At 37.2% G+C, this 15,411-nt stretch overlaps 1 protein-coding gene across 2 annotated transcripts in view; it reads left to right on the forward strand.

Annotated features, from left to right (window-relative positions):
• The window catches only part of LOC100377596 (protein lin-54 homolog), a 50,666-nt gene that overhangs the window by 30,677 nt on the left and 4,578 nt on the right, over positions 1-15,411 (forward strand). The window contains exons 7-10 of one of the 2 annotated variants that reach the window (XM_006824846.3): positions 23-97; positions 612-852; positions 2,270-2,469; positions 12,344-12,519. In XM_006824846.3, the coding sequence (XP_006824909.1) occupies positions 23-97; positions 612-852; positions 2,270-2,469; positions 12,344-12,519 (692 nt within the window). Of the gene's footprint in view, positions 1-22; positions 98-611; positions 853-2,269; positions 2,470-12,343; positions 12,663-15,411 lie in introns of those variants that run through there. The other variant, XM_085493616.1, reaches the window with a different exon arrangement.

Raw genomic sequence — 15,411 nt, forward strand, 5'->3', positions numbered from 1 at the left:
TCCCTGTGTCTTTTTTCTATAGTTCTGTACAGGTAGAGGCGCCTGGTACAAGACCCAGAAAGCCATGTAATTGCACCAAGTCACAGTGCCTGAAACTGTAAGTTATCTTCATGTACTGATCTATTCACCAACTTCTCTAAATGTTTATTTTGATATATGTGTGCTTATTCTTCAACAATTTATTTGATCTAGAATTCTGATACTCTAGATCTTTGTTGAAGGAAACTTATTTGTCCTTGCACTGATACACTAATACAATCTTTCAATTATTTATGTAACATGAATAATGTATTGGCTATCTACTGAAATGTTTTGTTAATCTCTTTAAGCTGATTCAAAATAATGATATCTCGGCTGGTGACCAGTATGCTCGAAATGGTGAAATGCTACATGACCACAAAGGGTTGTTAGATTGACGCTCAACTCAAATTTAAGACATTAGGAAACATACTGGAATCAGAGTATCTAGCATAGGTCGAATGATTACCGATGGGCTATATTTCTGAGAAAATGAACTTTAACAATTTTGTGTTGAGTTGAGTGATGAAAGGCAGACATCTCAATAAATATGTAGTTTCTATGGTAACTAAGGAAAATGCATTGTTTTACAGATATTGTGATTGTTTTGCAAACGGTGAATTTTGTAGCAATTGTAACTGTACAAATTGTTTCAACAATCTGGAGCATGAATCGGAGCGTGCTAAGGCCATCAAGTCGTGTCTTGAGAGGAACCCATTGGCGTTTCATCCCAAGATTGGTAAAGGTAAAGAGGGGCAAGCAGATAGGAGGCATAATAAAGGATGTAACTGCAAACGATCAGGATGTCTCAAGAATTATTGTGAATGCTATGAGGTGAGGAAGAAATTGTTACTTGTGAAAACTTCTGCTTGTGCATTGCTTATCCCATCTCCATTATATAAGCTTTCCTTGATCCATGTACATGGTTATGACTCTGAGGGTGACGACAGGAACCGCATTGTCATCTGTGTGTTGTGTATCTTGGTGAGAAATAGCATTCTTTTTGTTTGAAAACGAGGACTTGTGTTTTGACCTTTGTGCATGCGTGTGTGCGTCCGGACCTGTATCTTAGAAATGCCTGGTCCAATCACAATCAAACTTCACATATACATCATCTATGATATTATACATATGCACATCAATTTGTTTCACGATCTGATTCAAGATGGCCCAATGGCAGCCATTTTTGTGCTAAAAATCATCAAAATCAAACATTTCTCAGCTGTTTACAGATGGATTTTGTTCAAACTTGTTATATACGTTGGACATTATAGGACCTTGACGATCCTATAAAAAATGGCCGAATGGTGGCCATTTTTGTGCTAAAAAATCATCAAATATCAAGCATTTTTGGCATTTATGGATGGATTTTGTTTAAACTTGGTACTTACATTAGACATTACGTGTTCCTGATGCATGTTATATAATTTTTTAGATTGGATTCAGAATGGCTGACTATTGGCCATTTTGTTTTAATGAATGGGCTTCTAGAGCCATATCTCTGACATGCTTTGACTGACTATGTTCAAATTTTATATATTCATTATACATGTATTCAAAATGGCTGATTTTGTTTTAATTAATGCTGTTCCAGAGCAATATCTCTCAATACTTGTTTGACAATCAGATACAAATGTCAATCATTTAAATGTTAAACAATCATAATCATATTTCTGACATGGTTATATTCCAGCTATATTACTATGAACAAAACTATATATCTTAAATTTGATAACTAACGGGGACTGTGCCATGCATGGCTTGTTTTTTAATGATTAATCTTGCATATAGGAGACCTGAGAAGCAGAATATGGGATGCAATTAATTGGTGAACCATTTACATCTGGAATAGTACTGCCTACTAGTTTAAGTAGTAGTATTGTTAATGTGACTTTCTATTCACTCAGAACTAAAAACTGAAGGCGTTTTTGTGAAAACTTGTTCATTTTCGACTAGTGCTCTTTAAAAACAAATCTTATAACATCATTCCTCATGACGCTAACTTTTTAGTGCCACATTTTTTTTTTCCAAACACAATTTTTGTGCATCGTTTTTCACATTTTATTGTATTTTTCTACAATTTCTTTGCTAATTTTGGACATAATCAGCTGCAGGTCTTGATTAACATTTTTGAAAAAAACTGAAAAAAATTATGCAGGTTGCGTTTGTGAGAGGATAAAAGTTGATTTTGGCATGCAAGAGATTAATATAAACTAGAAAACTGACATACTTTGTCTTCTGTTCATTTCAGGCCAAAATAATGTGTTCATCAATTTGTAAATGTGTGGGTTGTAAAAATTTTGAAGAGAGTCCTGATCGTAAAACATTGATGCACCTAGCAGATGCTGCTGAAGTTCGTGTACAACAACAGACAGCAGCCAAAACGAAGTTATCTTCACAAATACAAGATCTTCCATCAAAACCTTCAATATTAGCAAATACAGGGGAAAGGTAAGATCAAAGATAAGTTGGTTTTGCACCTCAACAAGCGATTGAATGAGTGAGTGAGTGAGAAATTCAATGAAGCAGCAAATGAGTTAGTGTGAGTGATTCAATGAAGCAGCAATTGAATGAGTGAGTGAGAAATTCAATGAAGCAGCAAATGAATGCGTGAGTGATTCAATGAAGCAGCAATTGAATGAGTGAGTGTGAGAAATTCAATGAAGCAACGATAAATGAGTGAGAAATTCAATGAAGCAGAATTTGAGTGAGTGAATGTGAGAAATTCAATGAAGCAGCAAATGAGTTAGTGTGAGAAATTCAATGAAGTAGCAATTGAATGAGTGAATGTGAGAATTCATTGAAGCAGCAAATGAGTTAGTGTGAGTGATTCAATGAAGCAGCAATTGAATGAGTGAATGTGAAAAATTCAATGAAGCAGCAAATAAGTTAGTGTGAGTGATTCAATGAAGCAGCAATTGAATGAGTGAATGTGAGAAATTCAATGAAACAGCAAATGAGTGAGTGTGTGAGTGATTCAAGGAAGCAGCAATTGAATGAGAGAGAAATTCAATGAAGCAGCAAATGAATGAGTGAGTACAAGTGATTGAGTGAGTGCAAGTGAAAAAAGTGTATATATGTGAGAATGGCTGACTTGCAATTCAAACCTGCTTACACGAGTACCATGTGAGCATGGTTATCATTTGTTATATTAAGGTAGAATTGCAGTTTATTTGGCTTGCATTTTAATTGAGTAATTAGACAATGAAGATGGTATTATATATCCAAAATGTTATATATTTTCTGAAAGCTTATTATACAAACGTTGTAAAACTTGTCTTTATTTTAAATATCCAGAATGCGTTTTTGATTTTGGGTCAAAAATATGCTTTTTTGGACAAAAGTGGTTTAAACAAAATTAGCTTAAAAACTTCAAGTCCGTTTGTGGGTAAAATTACATCACTGAATACCTTGGTATACTACTAATTCAAATGCGTCCACTCATCTCTCTAACGGCTTTCAAAGTCACATAAGTATGACCTCAAAGTTCACTCTTTTCTATTTTTGCATAATTTATATATCCATGTTAATTGCGGACTTGTTATTTTTGTTCCACGCGCCGTAATAAACTGTCCGGATGCATTTTGAAGGGGGAACACCTTGTCAATAATGTGTGAAAATTTCGAGGCAAATGGCCAAAGCGTCTATCAGCTATTTTAATTTAAAACCCAAGAATTCACCAAAAATAGAAGAGGAGAAAAAGGCTAATTTGCATATTTGCGCGTTAAACCTGTAATTACTGCTTTGTCATACTTTGTCATACTTTCTAGACTATTGAAATTGAAAGTTAACGTATAGACATAGACATTTTATGCAAAATCGTTGGACTAGAACAACTGCTCTTGAATATATAAATCAGAAACACATCATTCATACCAGTGTTTTGATGGGGTCGGTAAAAACACGTGTCAATGCCCAGTAAATATGACGTCATCTCATGAATTATTAAACAGGGGGCGGTCCTAGGAAGGTGACCTTTTATCACGATCAAAACATCATGGCTTCTCTTCGATGTATTTCCAATAAAAAATCTACGAGTATTTCAGAATCTATAGTTTATCGTGAAGAGTACAAAGCGGGATATTAAATTATTTATCCTCGATGATTTTTATGTAGTATTGAGAACCAACTCCAGGAAGCGAACGCACAATAATGAATAATCGCGTAATCCTAGAATCGAAACGCGAGGCACAGAAGTTTTGTTCATCGTTTCCAATCCCATTTTTCCCATTGCAACATATTTGTTAAAAGAAATATTTGAATTCTGTTCGTTTTTTAAGGAGGCAATTTTTAGTCCCCGTTCAGGCGCAGCCTGAAAAGGGGACTTTATAATTCAGGTTTTGTCCATTTTCCGTCTCCAACATTTTCTCAGAAATTCTACAGCAGGTATCAGTGAAACTTGGCAGGTTGATGAACAAGTGTATTCCGAGTATGCACGTAATTTTTTTTCCAGATCTGAAAATCCCAAGTGGGTCTTTTTCACGATTTTTATCAAAAATTACCTCTCCCGGCAACATTGACAGAACGTCTGCGCATGCTCAGAATAAATTAATTACTGTAAAATACTTTATTTTTGCTTGCAACATTTTTTTGCTATTTTTGCTGAAGGAATGTTTCAGTTAAAATAAAATCCAGCGAATATTCCCTTTTTCCTATATTTTACAGTCAAACTTGTCAAAAATCAATGAAAATAAATTCAATACAAAAAACAGCCAGAAAGTCTTTTCAGCGAATGATAATTCCAGCTGAAATAAAATATTTTACAGTAGATTAGATCTGTGAGTAACGCTACAGCACGTGATTTCTTCATTGCCTGCAATTTATTATAGTACTGTTTATACATGTATTCTGTTTGGCTCAGTGGTCTTATTCACTAGTTACTAGAACTAGTAACCTTATTTGATTTCAAGAACTTCAAGAAGGCGGCATAAGAGACGTGTTTGCAAAGGTAAGTTCTCCAGTTTCTACAAAATTGAATGTATTTTGGGGTGCGATTGGTGTACATTCCGTGACGTAGGTACGGACGTGAATATTATGATGATTGCCAGCTTTATATTCTTGTGAAAAGCCAAAAAAGCAAACAATTGTCTCCAATCTACGAAACTAGTTTGTAAACCGTATACCCTGTCAAATTATTGTACACTGACGATTAATTCATGGGGACATAGTTTCAAGTAAAATCGTTATCCGGTCTTTTGCTTGTGTCGCGATTTCCAAAATATCCACAACTCGGGGGGGGGGGGGTGTCCCTGTGTCGATCAACTTATTCATTATATAATAGTAGGTTGCCTATGATTATATTCGTATTTTTATGTTGTGAGCATTAAACTGTTAGTTGTAATGAAGATTTTGTCGATCTCGTGCGATTCAACATGGCCGATGTGCAGTGACAACACGTGTATGGACAGTCGGTCGAGTAGTCTGCAACGAACCATGAAATCGCCCGGCGTTTTTTCGGCATTTTTTTATAGTTTTTTTTAAAAATATTTTAGATACTTCATTCACTCCTGGCGCCTAAAAGAGTCTAATTTATATTGTACCATTGTAGTCGTTGACACATATTGTGAATAGCCCGAATGGGTAAGCTTCGTTTCAAAGCTGTTATTTCTGTGAACAATGTTAAATTATTCTTTGAATGCTCAGTTTATATTTTGAAAACAACTAATTTTTTGATTAAAAAAAAATCATGCCGTTTTCCCCGTTAAAATCAAAGCATAAAGATCTTGCCAGAACATCGGTAAATCTACTACCGCGTTGCGTTCACCACGAGGTCACTGAACCGTCATTAACATATTTAAATGAGCCACGTGTAAATGAGAACATGGCGGATATCGTATCTCTTCAAACATTTACATTCGACCGAAATCATTCGTTTACGATGAAACTAAGTTGAATATTACTTCCAATTTATATAAATTCAATGAATTAAATTTTTGTGCGTTTTTATAATCATTACTGAATAATAATCAACAATTGCAATACTTCGAAAACAAGTAAGTTATTCACTTGCGAAACACAGAATGACCAGATTGTGCTACCGTGATAATTCGCTACCGGTACTAACGACTAAGCAATGTATTTGTGTTTGTATTTATTCGAAACTTCTTTTAGAACATACTTTACTTTTCGTTATCAACAAGATTATAAAAAAAATAGTGCATCTTACAGTATGTGAATTTTTTGGGGGATTCAATTCCAACATTTCGCGATGCCTATGAACCAAAGGCCTTTCACTCTTCTCTGAGTGTGATACCTAAACCAGAGGTTTTATGGTGTATAAACTGCCACTAAATGAAAAGGCTGTTGAACCTTATTAAAATTTATAAGTACATGTTATTATGCATTTCATTATGAAAACTGACTAAATTAAATGTGATCTTATTTTTAATTATGATTATGATTTATATCGGTAATGACGTTTTCATCCAATATTAATTGTGCAATTGTTAAAATGCCTACCTACACATTTATTGTTTTTGTTTCTGTTGCCCTGAAATAGACATTTGTAAAAAAAAAAAAAAAAAAGTAAAAAAATCATGCTTGATTAAAATTAAAAAAAAAAAAGATGTAGTCATGTAGCCCCTTCCTGTTACCTGTTTTCAACTTCTTCCAAAGTAAAACTGGCAAAGCCTTGTAATTGCCATACAATCATCATTTGTGGGAAAACTTGTATGTTATTGAAAATCTTTATTTTGTTGTCTGTGAATTAATATAATATTTGAAATGGCGTAATGGTGCAAAATATTCTCAAACAATCGGTCTTCTGATGACACTACACTGCACATTTATGCACAGTCAGTATCCCAATGCGCGATCACAGCTTACTAAGTGATGATGGTGGTTGAAATGGAAAACTGAATACAAAAATCCAGCAATATCTCAAACGAATTTCCGTCTGCTGTGAATGCATGTTTCATTGCATCAAATAAATAACCCAATTTTATGATAGAAGCTTGCAATCTTGTGCCATACAGGGTCAAGTGATTGAGCATGCATAACAAATGTGATTTTATGTATTAGGTCATTGAATGTATCCAAAAACATGGTACCAATGATCTGAAATTTCAGGAATGCTCGCTGAAGGTTTATCAATCCTGTGTATTATCTTGTTCTTTTTCAATCCTGCATTTCAGTTACTAGAATTCATACTAAAAAAATAGTTTCTGTTTTTCTTCTAATAATTTGGCCACTTTCAAAAACAAATATTTTTCCATGGTCGAAATGCAAGAAGAATACAAAACTACTGTGATTTCATAGCGATACCTGTAGGGCCATTGTCAATTAGTTTGCCTGATCAACACAGCGTTATACATAGGACTGATATTAAATCACGGAGAGTAAAATCTTGTGATACTAATCTCTAGAACCAACTCAGATTGGTACATATGTCTTATGAACCCACATGTGTATATCTTTTACTATACTCATTTTAAACTTTTTTTTTTTTTACAGTGGTGCTGTGAACTGAATTTTTTCTGGGTTCCTACAACATAGAGTGTCAGGGACTTTATTGAAATGTTGTACACAAATTTCATAAAATCCTGAATATATCTAGAAGTCAAAATTAAATGGTTTACAGTATTTTATACCCATTAATAATTGAAATGCAATAATATCACTGCACTAAAAAGATTTCAAACAATTATTGTTACTTCTCCATTGAAGGTTATGAGCAGACCAACCTTTACTTGCTCTGAAAACATAGCTTTTACAATTGTTTAAATTAACAGATGTTGTTCTATGTACAATGAATACATTTTAAATAATAAACCTTACTGTGTTAATAACAAATTGTATTTGACAACATGAGAATGATTCTGATGCCCAGTGATGATGTTCAAACAAACCCAGGTCCTGGTAATGTACTAAGACCTGATTAACAAAGAAGTCATGTACATCAAGGTTCACTCAGATTTATGAATGCAGTTTCTTGAGCAAGTATACATGTATGACAAATAGTTTTGTTGCACTTGTGTACTCTGAGATTCTGAACATGGGTCAGTGGAAGTTTTTAGTTGTCAGTACAAAACTAGATCATCGGAAATCACTTTATGATGAGTTGTAACCACAAAGAGTACATATTTATTCACCTGTTTGCAGATGTTCTTTGTACAACTTTATAATCAAATAAGGATTCAGGGATTTTCTAAGACAGTCGCAGACAATGTACGTACAAAACATGCTGTTGTACTACGACGGACGCCTGCAAGAAGAGAGCTCCAGCTCCTAACGTAAACATTTTTAAAATTTCGACCGGTTTTAAATAATTAGTGTTGGAAATCTAACATGTTTTAGGAGTGCAAAATTAAGGTGCATTTTCGAGCGGTCGAATTTTTCTGAATAGAAATCAGCAAATGAAAAAAAATAAGTGTGCTAAACAGTGTGTTCGTTAGTTTAAAAAAAAATGGAATGTCCGTCAAATTGACGTAAACTAACCCATTTTTCACGGAAAAAAGCAAAGGTCGTGGCCGAGTTGCAGGCTAAAATCAAAACAAAATCATCAATCAGTAAGTATTATGACAAGAAAAACAAAACATCAGACGCGGAGAAGCGGTCAGCGCGTCAAAAGAGTTGTTAATGTATCAAGTTACCTCTCTCTGATTTATTTTTCATTGAAATTATTTGCTTGTTGACTCCTGTGTGCGAAGCACAAAAAGGGAGTCTTTGCAGTTAGTGTGTCTGTATGTATGTATGCGCGTGTGTGTGTGTGTGTGTGTGTGTGTGTGTGTGTGTGTGTATGTGTGTCCGACTGTTCCACTGATATCTCAAGAACCATACATCAGTTTTTGATGAAACTTGGTGCATAGATTCTCTGGGCCAATGCGCAGATTTGATTAGGTTTTGGTAAAAACCATGCATATTAATTACCTAATTTGCATGATAATTAGCTGATTTTTAGCTGTTTCATGACTGTTCCACTGATATCTAAAGAACCACTCATTGGATTTTGATGAAACTTGGCACACAGATGCTCCAAACTAATGCGCAGATTTGATTAGTTTTGGGTAAAAATCTGTGCAATATTAATTACCTAATTTGCATAATGATTAATCAATTTTCGGCTTTTCCACTGATATCTCAAGTACTAATCATCACATTTCAATAAAACTTGGTACATAGATGTCATAGGACACTGCACAAACCTGAAAGTTTTTAGGGTAATATCAGTAGATATTAATTACCTAATTAGCATAATTAATTAATTTTCAGCTTTTGATATTTCAAGTAGTAATCATCACATTTCAATGACACTTGGTACATAGATGTCATAGGACACTGCACAGACCTGATAGTTTTTAGGGTAATACGAGTACATATTAATTACCTAATTAGCATAATTAATTATATTTCAGCTTTTGATATTTCAAGTAGTAATCATCACATTTCAATGAAATTTGGTACTTAGACATCATAGGACACTGCACAGACCTGATAGTTTTAGGCTAATATCAGTATATATTAATTAGCTAATTTGCATAATTAATTTTCAGCTTTTGATATTTCAAGTAGTAATCATCACATTTCAATGACACTTGGTACATAGATGTCATAGGACACTGCACAGACCTGATAGTTTTTAAGGTAATATGAGTACATATTAATTACCTAATTAGCATAATTAATTAATTTTCAGCTTCTGATATTTCAAGTAGTAATCATCACATTTCAATGACACTTGGTACATAGATGTCATAGGACACTGCACAGACCTGATAGTTTTTAGGGTAATACGAGTACATATTAATTACCTAATTAGCATAATTAATTATATTTCAGCTTTTGATATTTCAAGTAGTAATCATCACATTTCAATGAAATTTGGTACTTAGACATCATAGGACACTGCACAGACCTGATAGTTTTAGGCTAATATCAGTATATATTAATTAGCTAATTTGCATAATTAATTTTCAGCTTTTGATATTTCAAGTAGTAATTATCACATTTCAATGACACTTGATACATAGATGTCATAGGACACTGCACAGACCTGATAGTTTTTAAGGTAATATGAGTACATATTAATTACCTAATTAGCATAATTAATTAATTTTCAGCTTCTGATATTTCAAGTAGTAATCATCACATTTCAATGAAATTTGGTACATAGACATCATATGACACTGCACAGACCTGATAGTTTTAGGCTAATATCAGTATATATTAATTAGCTAATTTGCATAATTAATTAATTTTCAGCTTTTGATATTTCAAGTAGTAATCATCACATTTCAATGACACTTGGTACATAGATGTCATAGGACACTGCACAAACCTGATAGTTTTTAGGGTAATAGTACATATTAATTAGCTAATTTGCATAATTAATTAATTTTCAGCTTTTGATATATCAAGTAGTAATCATCATATTTCAATGAGACTTGCTACATAGATCTTCTAGGATTATGCAGAGACCTAATTAGTTTTAATTGGATATTAATTACCTAATTTGCATAATGTTCCACTGGTATATAAAGAACCACAAATTGGATTTTAATGAAACTTTTAAAGAGAACTATGCAGAAACCCAATTAGTTTTTGGTAAATATTTATGCTTATTAATCACCTAATTAACATAATTAATTAACACTGATATCTCAATTACTGATCATCACATTTGAATAAAATTTGGTACATAAATGCTCTAGGACAATAGACAGGCCTGATAAATTTTGGGTTAAAATTTGTTCATATTAATTCTCTAATTAGCATAATAATTCATAATTTTTTTGTTCTGTTCTGTTCATATTAGTTACCTGATGTACATAGTTTTCAGCTTTTCTATCAATATCTCATGTACAGGTAATTTTGAATTAATTTTTAATGTGTCTTCAATACTCTCAGCACACGGGAGTTCTTTCTAAGCTTTCTTTGATTTTCAATTAATTTTAGCGTACCTCTGCAATTTATTTTAGCATTGTCAGTTGTTTGCTTCATTGAATTTAACTGAGTTCGTCCGGTTGCAAACAAAGCTGTCTCGCACCACTTAGCAAAACTTGCGAATGATCGAAGTACAGGTACCCATTGGACAAAAGATACACGAAAGTTTGTATCTCCCCGACCCAGTGCAATATATCTGGTTAGAATCAAAGCTCACGTGTCCCTTATATGAGGGACCAGATTCTGCCGTAAATTTGGGATGGGATTTAGAAAAAAAATAAAATAGGACTTTTAAGGTGTATTTTGGCGTCAATTTCGGACATTTTAATCATTCCTGATGCCTAAAATAGAGTAAGTTTTACCGTAGTCATTGACGCCTATTCAAGAGTATGATGTTTATTGTGACTAGCGTGAATGGGTAAGCTTCGTTTCAACAATGAGCTGTTATCACTGTAAACAATGTTAAATTATTTTTCACATGCTCAGTTTATTTTTTGAGAACAATTATTTAAAAATAAAATCTCTCAGTCAATCAGAAACTCGGATTCACGCCTTCAGGGAAAGTCACGTTTGGACGCTCACATCGATTTTGTTTTTCGTTCGGCGGGCTGATGCCTTCAGTGTAGCTTTTGCCTCTTCCGACATAGAAATCATCTGAATCTTCTTTCTACCTCTCTTTCTTTTCACACCACGCATAATGTAATGATAAAAATTAGGAAAAAACGCTGAGGAAATATGTATAATGTTTGGTTTGCTAGCGAGCGATAACTGATTTGAGAATAATTGCACATGCGCGTGATTGAATGAACTATGACCCGTACAATCTTGATTTGCATATTGTCAATCAAAGGTCCTGTTATTTGATTACTCATGCAAATTAGGCAATTGGACATAAACATTGCCACGTGTGAGTGTTTTTTTATTTTTAACCAGAAAATAACCAGCAATTTTAACGGTGTTCCAATAAAAATTCATTGGTCAAATTTTCACAGAATGTTCTTTAGATAAAAATCTATATAAAAAACGAAAAAAACTACTGTATAATACTTTATTTTCGCTTGGAATTTATTTTCGCTATTTTCGCTGAAGGGATGATTTCGTGAAAATAAAATCCAGCGAAGATACTTTTTTTCCTATATTTCACATTAAACTCATGAAAAATCAGTGAAAATAAATTCCAAGCAAAACGCCCAAAAAGCCTTTTCAGCGAAAATTAATTCCAGCGAAAATAAAGTATTCTACAGTATTTTTGATTGAAGTTCACAAATAAACTGCATCTCTACCTTAAACAGCTGAGTGAGTGTAAGTAATGAATGAGTGTGAATGACGTGAATCATGTGGGATATGAATTCATGTAAGTAACTGGTTTGTGTTCCATGTGATTCAAGTAAACAAGTAAGTTCTGTGACAGCAAAAATGACTAACTCTTTGTTTGTGTCTGCAGGCTTCCATTTTCTTTCATAACCAGTGATGTAGCTGAAGCCACTTGCCATTGTTTGTTGGCACAAGCTGAAGAGGCTGAAAGAACAAACACATCGCATCGAGAAGCAGAACAAATGATATTGGAAGAATTTGGAAGATGTCTACTAGAAATTATAAACTCTGCTAGTAAAACAAAAGGTAATAATAATCCAATGCCTGGTATCACATTTGTTAGAAAAGTGAATGTACACTGAAAACAGCTATGTTCTAAATTCTCAGTACCTTGAATAGGAACACATACAACAATTTACTTTGCTTCATTGTTAAAAAAAAGAAAAAAATACATTGTATCAACAACAAAAAACGGCATTTCAGTCAATTAATGTGCAGGAAAATTTGAATAAAAATAAGTCATGTGCAGTACATTTAAATGAATAAATTATGTGAACAAAATTCACTACGTTCAATTACCCACCATAGACTCCGGTCAGTCAAAATGACTATTTTGAACTGTAGGCATTAATCAGCAATTCTGCCGGTGACGGAGAGATAGAATCTAGGTCAGGGGAAGCCCCATGACCTCAAGATTCTTTTACCCCTTACGTCACGAACCCACATGACCGAGGCCACATGGCAACGCCATAGGTAGCTGTCCATCACTCTTCAATTCTCTCCGCCTCGTCGGGGAATGATTCTGAGCGGCTCTGCCTGGCTTTGTTGCTTTTTCCTGTCCGGGTTTCTAGCGTGGGTCGTTGCCGCAGCCGCGGCATCCGACATTCTAGCTGGTAGGATAAGTTTTTCTTGTCTTTTTCCCCTCGTGTCGTTTTCCCCTTTGTGTGTTATGCTTTTCCACAACAAAGAAATCAAACCCGGCACCACTACGTAGTCACATGTTGATTTCATGGCGGCACCTTTTACAACTGTAATTCTTTTCCCTCATGCATGTCGTCTTTTATTTTTAATGTATTTAGAAATGGACAGATGCACTGGCAACGCCAGAGGCTCACCGCCGGTATTGTCTCCTCAGTTTATGAGACGGATTTGTACTTAGTGTACTCAGCAATTGCAGGAATGGAACCCGCATTCAAAGTGTTATCGTTGTTTCACGTGCGTTTGGGGTTCGGGTGTCTGCCCAGAGAATATTGTGTAATCGCTGAGGTTCGGAAGCCTGGGAATCGTTCCAGCAGCATGTCAAAATAGCCGAGACTGACTGCGTCGCTCGTTCGCGAAAAGGTCGCGCGGCAAGTGCTACCGGCATGGGTATGAGTGAGTTGTGCGTTGGCATGAATGACAAGTCCTCGCGCTCGGTTACCGGTTCTCATACCGGGATACCAAGCAAAGGGGGTTGCCGATTTTTTCGGTCTCCCTCCGCTGATCGGAGGGCATCTACACAGTCTGTTTTTTCAGGCAGTGGGTTTCCCAACTTTACCGGCACCAGCGAGGCTTTGCCCCTGGAGGTCTTTCCTCCTATGGGGCCCGCGCTCGGTCCCGTTGTGGACCCATCCTCGCACGGCGCCGGTTTTGCCGCTGAAATGAGGGCATAGGTCGAAGGACTGTCAGGGCAAATTGCGGCCTTGGCAGGCAGAGTAGATCACCTGCAGGCGGAGCGAGCTGTCTCCGTTTTCGGGGCAAGGGTTTCGGGTCAGTACATACATTGTACACCCCCCCCCCCCCCCGATTTCAACCAGCCAGGGTTCACCGCGCGGTACCGGACTGGTTAATTTACCCTCAAGTCCGAGTTCCGCTGTGGGTTTCGACTCCCTTTTCGCCAACCCACAGAACCGACCCTGTCATGAGACGCACTCTTGAACACGCTCTCGCCCACATATTTAGGCTGAGGGGTGGCAGTTCACTCGCGTCGGATACAGTGGGTACTCGGGCGGTCCCTCAGAGTCCACATTGCGTAATGACTCGGTGAGCCACGCTGTTGGGGTGATGCGGAATATTATCAGTCCAGGTGACGCTATGTATATTCCCCCACCTTCGATCCTAAAGCAGACGCTTACGGTCTCTTCTACGCTGATGGGATCACAGGCGCCGGGATCCAGATCGACCCCATCCGCACGTCTCCCCTGGTCCAGCCGAGCGCCCTGAGAGCCGAGTTGCGACCCATCAATTTCCTTGAATTTGTGGGTGCCACACTGGAGCGCATTCTTGTGCGCGCCCAGGACTCTGAGACCTCAGATGCAGAACGCACTCGCCTCCTAGAGCAGGCGACACAGTTAATGGTAGGCCACCGTACGGCTATGTGCGATTTCCTCCAGTGTCATATGGCTCTCTTGGCTGGGGCTACTACTGTTTTAGAGGCGTGTGTTTTCGCCAGCGAACTGAGTCAGGGGGTACGCCACCGCCTTAGTTACGCAGACTGGAGATCCTCCACCCTCTTTGATGGGGAGATAGCGGGGGCAGTCGCAGAGCTTCGGGATGTAGCAAACCAAATGGTCCAAGTCGAATCCGCTAGCCAGTTGGCCGTTGCCAAGGGTAAACGGAGGGCGCCCCAAGCACAGAAAGCACAACGCCCTAGGACTAGCTCCGCTAAACAGAGTCAGCCAGGAGGCAAGCGCTCGTACCCATCCGCGGGAGGGAAGGGTAGCGGCGCGCCCCCAGGAAAGAGAGGACCAGGTGGTGGCTCCTCCTCGGGTGGTCATCATCCCTGGCAGCGGGGTAAGCATGTTTGACGCTTACCTCTGCGATCGCCGAACCCAGGGCCACAGATCCCTGTCGCACGCAGATTGCGCCGGTGCATTCCGGCTTGGAGGCAGCGGGTAACCGATCCCAGGACGCTCCAAGTGGTCACACGCGGTTACAGAATACCACTGACATCTCCTCCGCCCCTGTCAGTGCCCCCCCGTTCGAAGGGTAGTTCCCCAGACTGCACTACGCAGCCGCCCGGTCCAACGCTTGTTATTGCAATACCAAGCTCACATACGGGAACTAAACAGGCGAGTATTGATCCCGGACCAAGTAAAGGAAACCCTGTCCTGGAGGTCGTCACTGACCAACCTCAGACAGGGGGTCCCCTTGGACCCACTCATCACAACCATGACTCTGGTAACTGACGCCTCCCTCCAAGGGTGGGGAGCACATCTA

Source organism: Saccoglossus kowalevskii, chromosome 19 (assembly GCF_978046115.1).
Source record: "Saccoglossus kowalevskii chromosome 19, keSacKowa6.1, whole genome shotgun sequence".
Lineage (NCBI taxonomy): Eukaryota > Metazoa > Hemichordata > Enteropneusta > Harrimaniidae > Saccoglossus > Saccoglossus kowalevskii.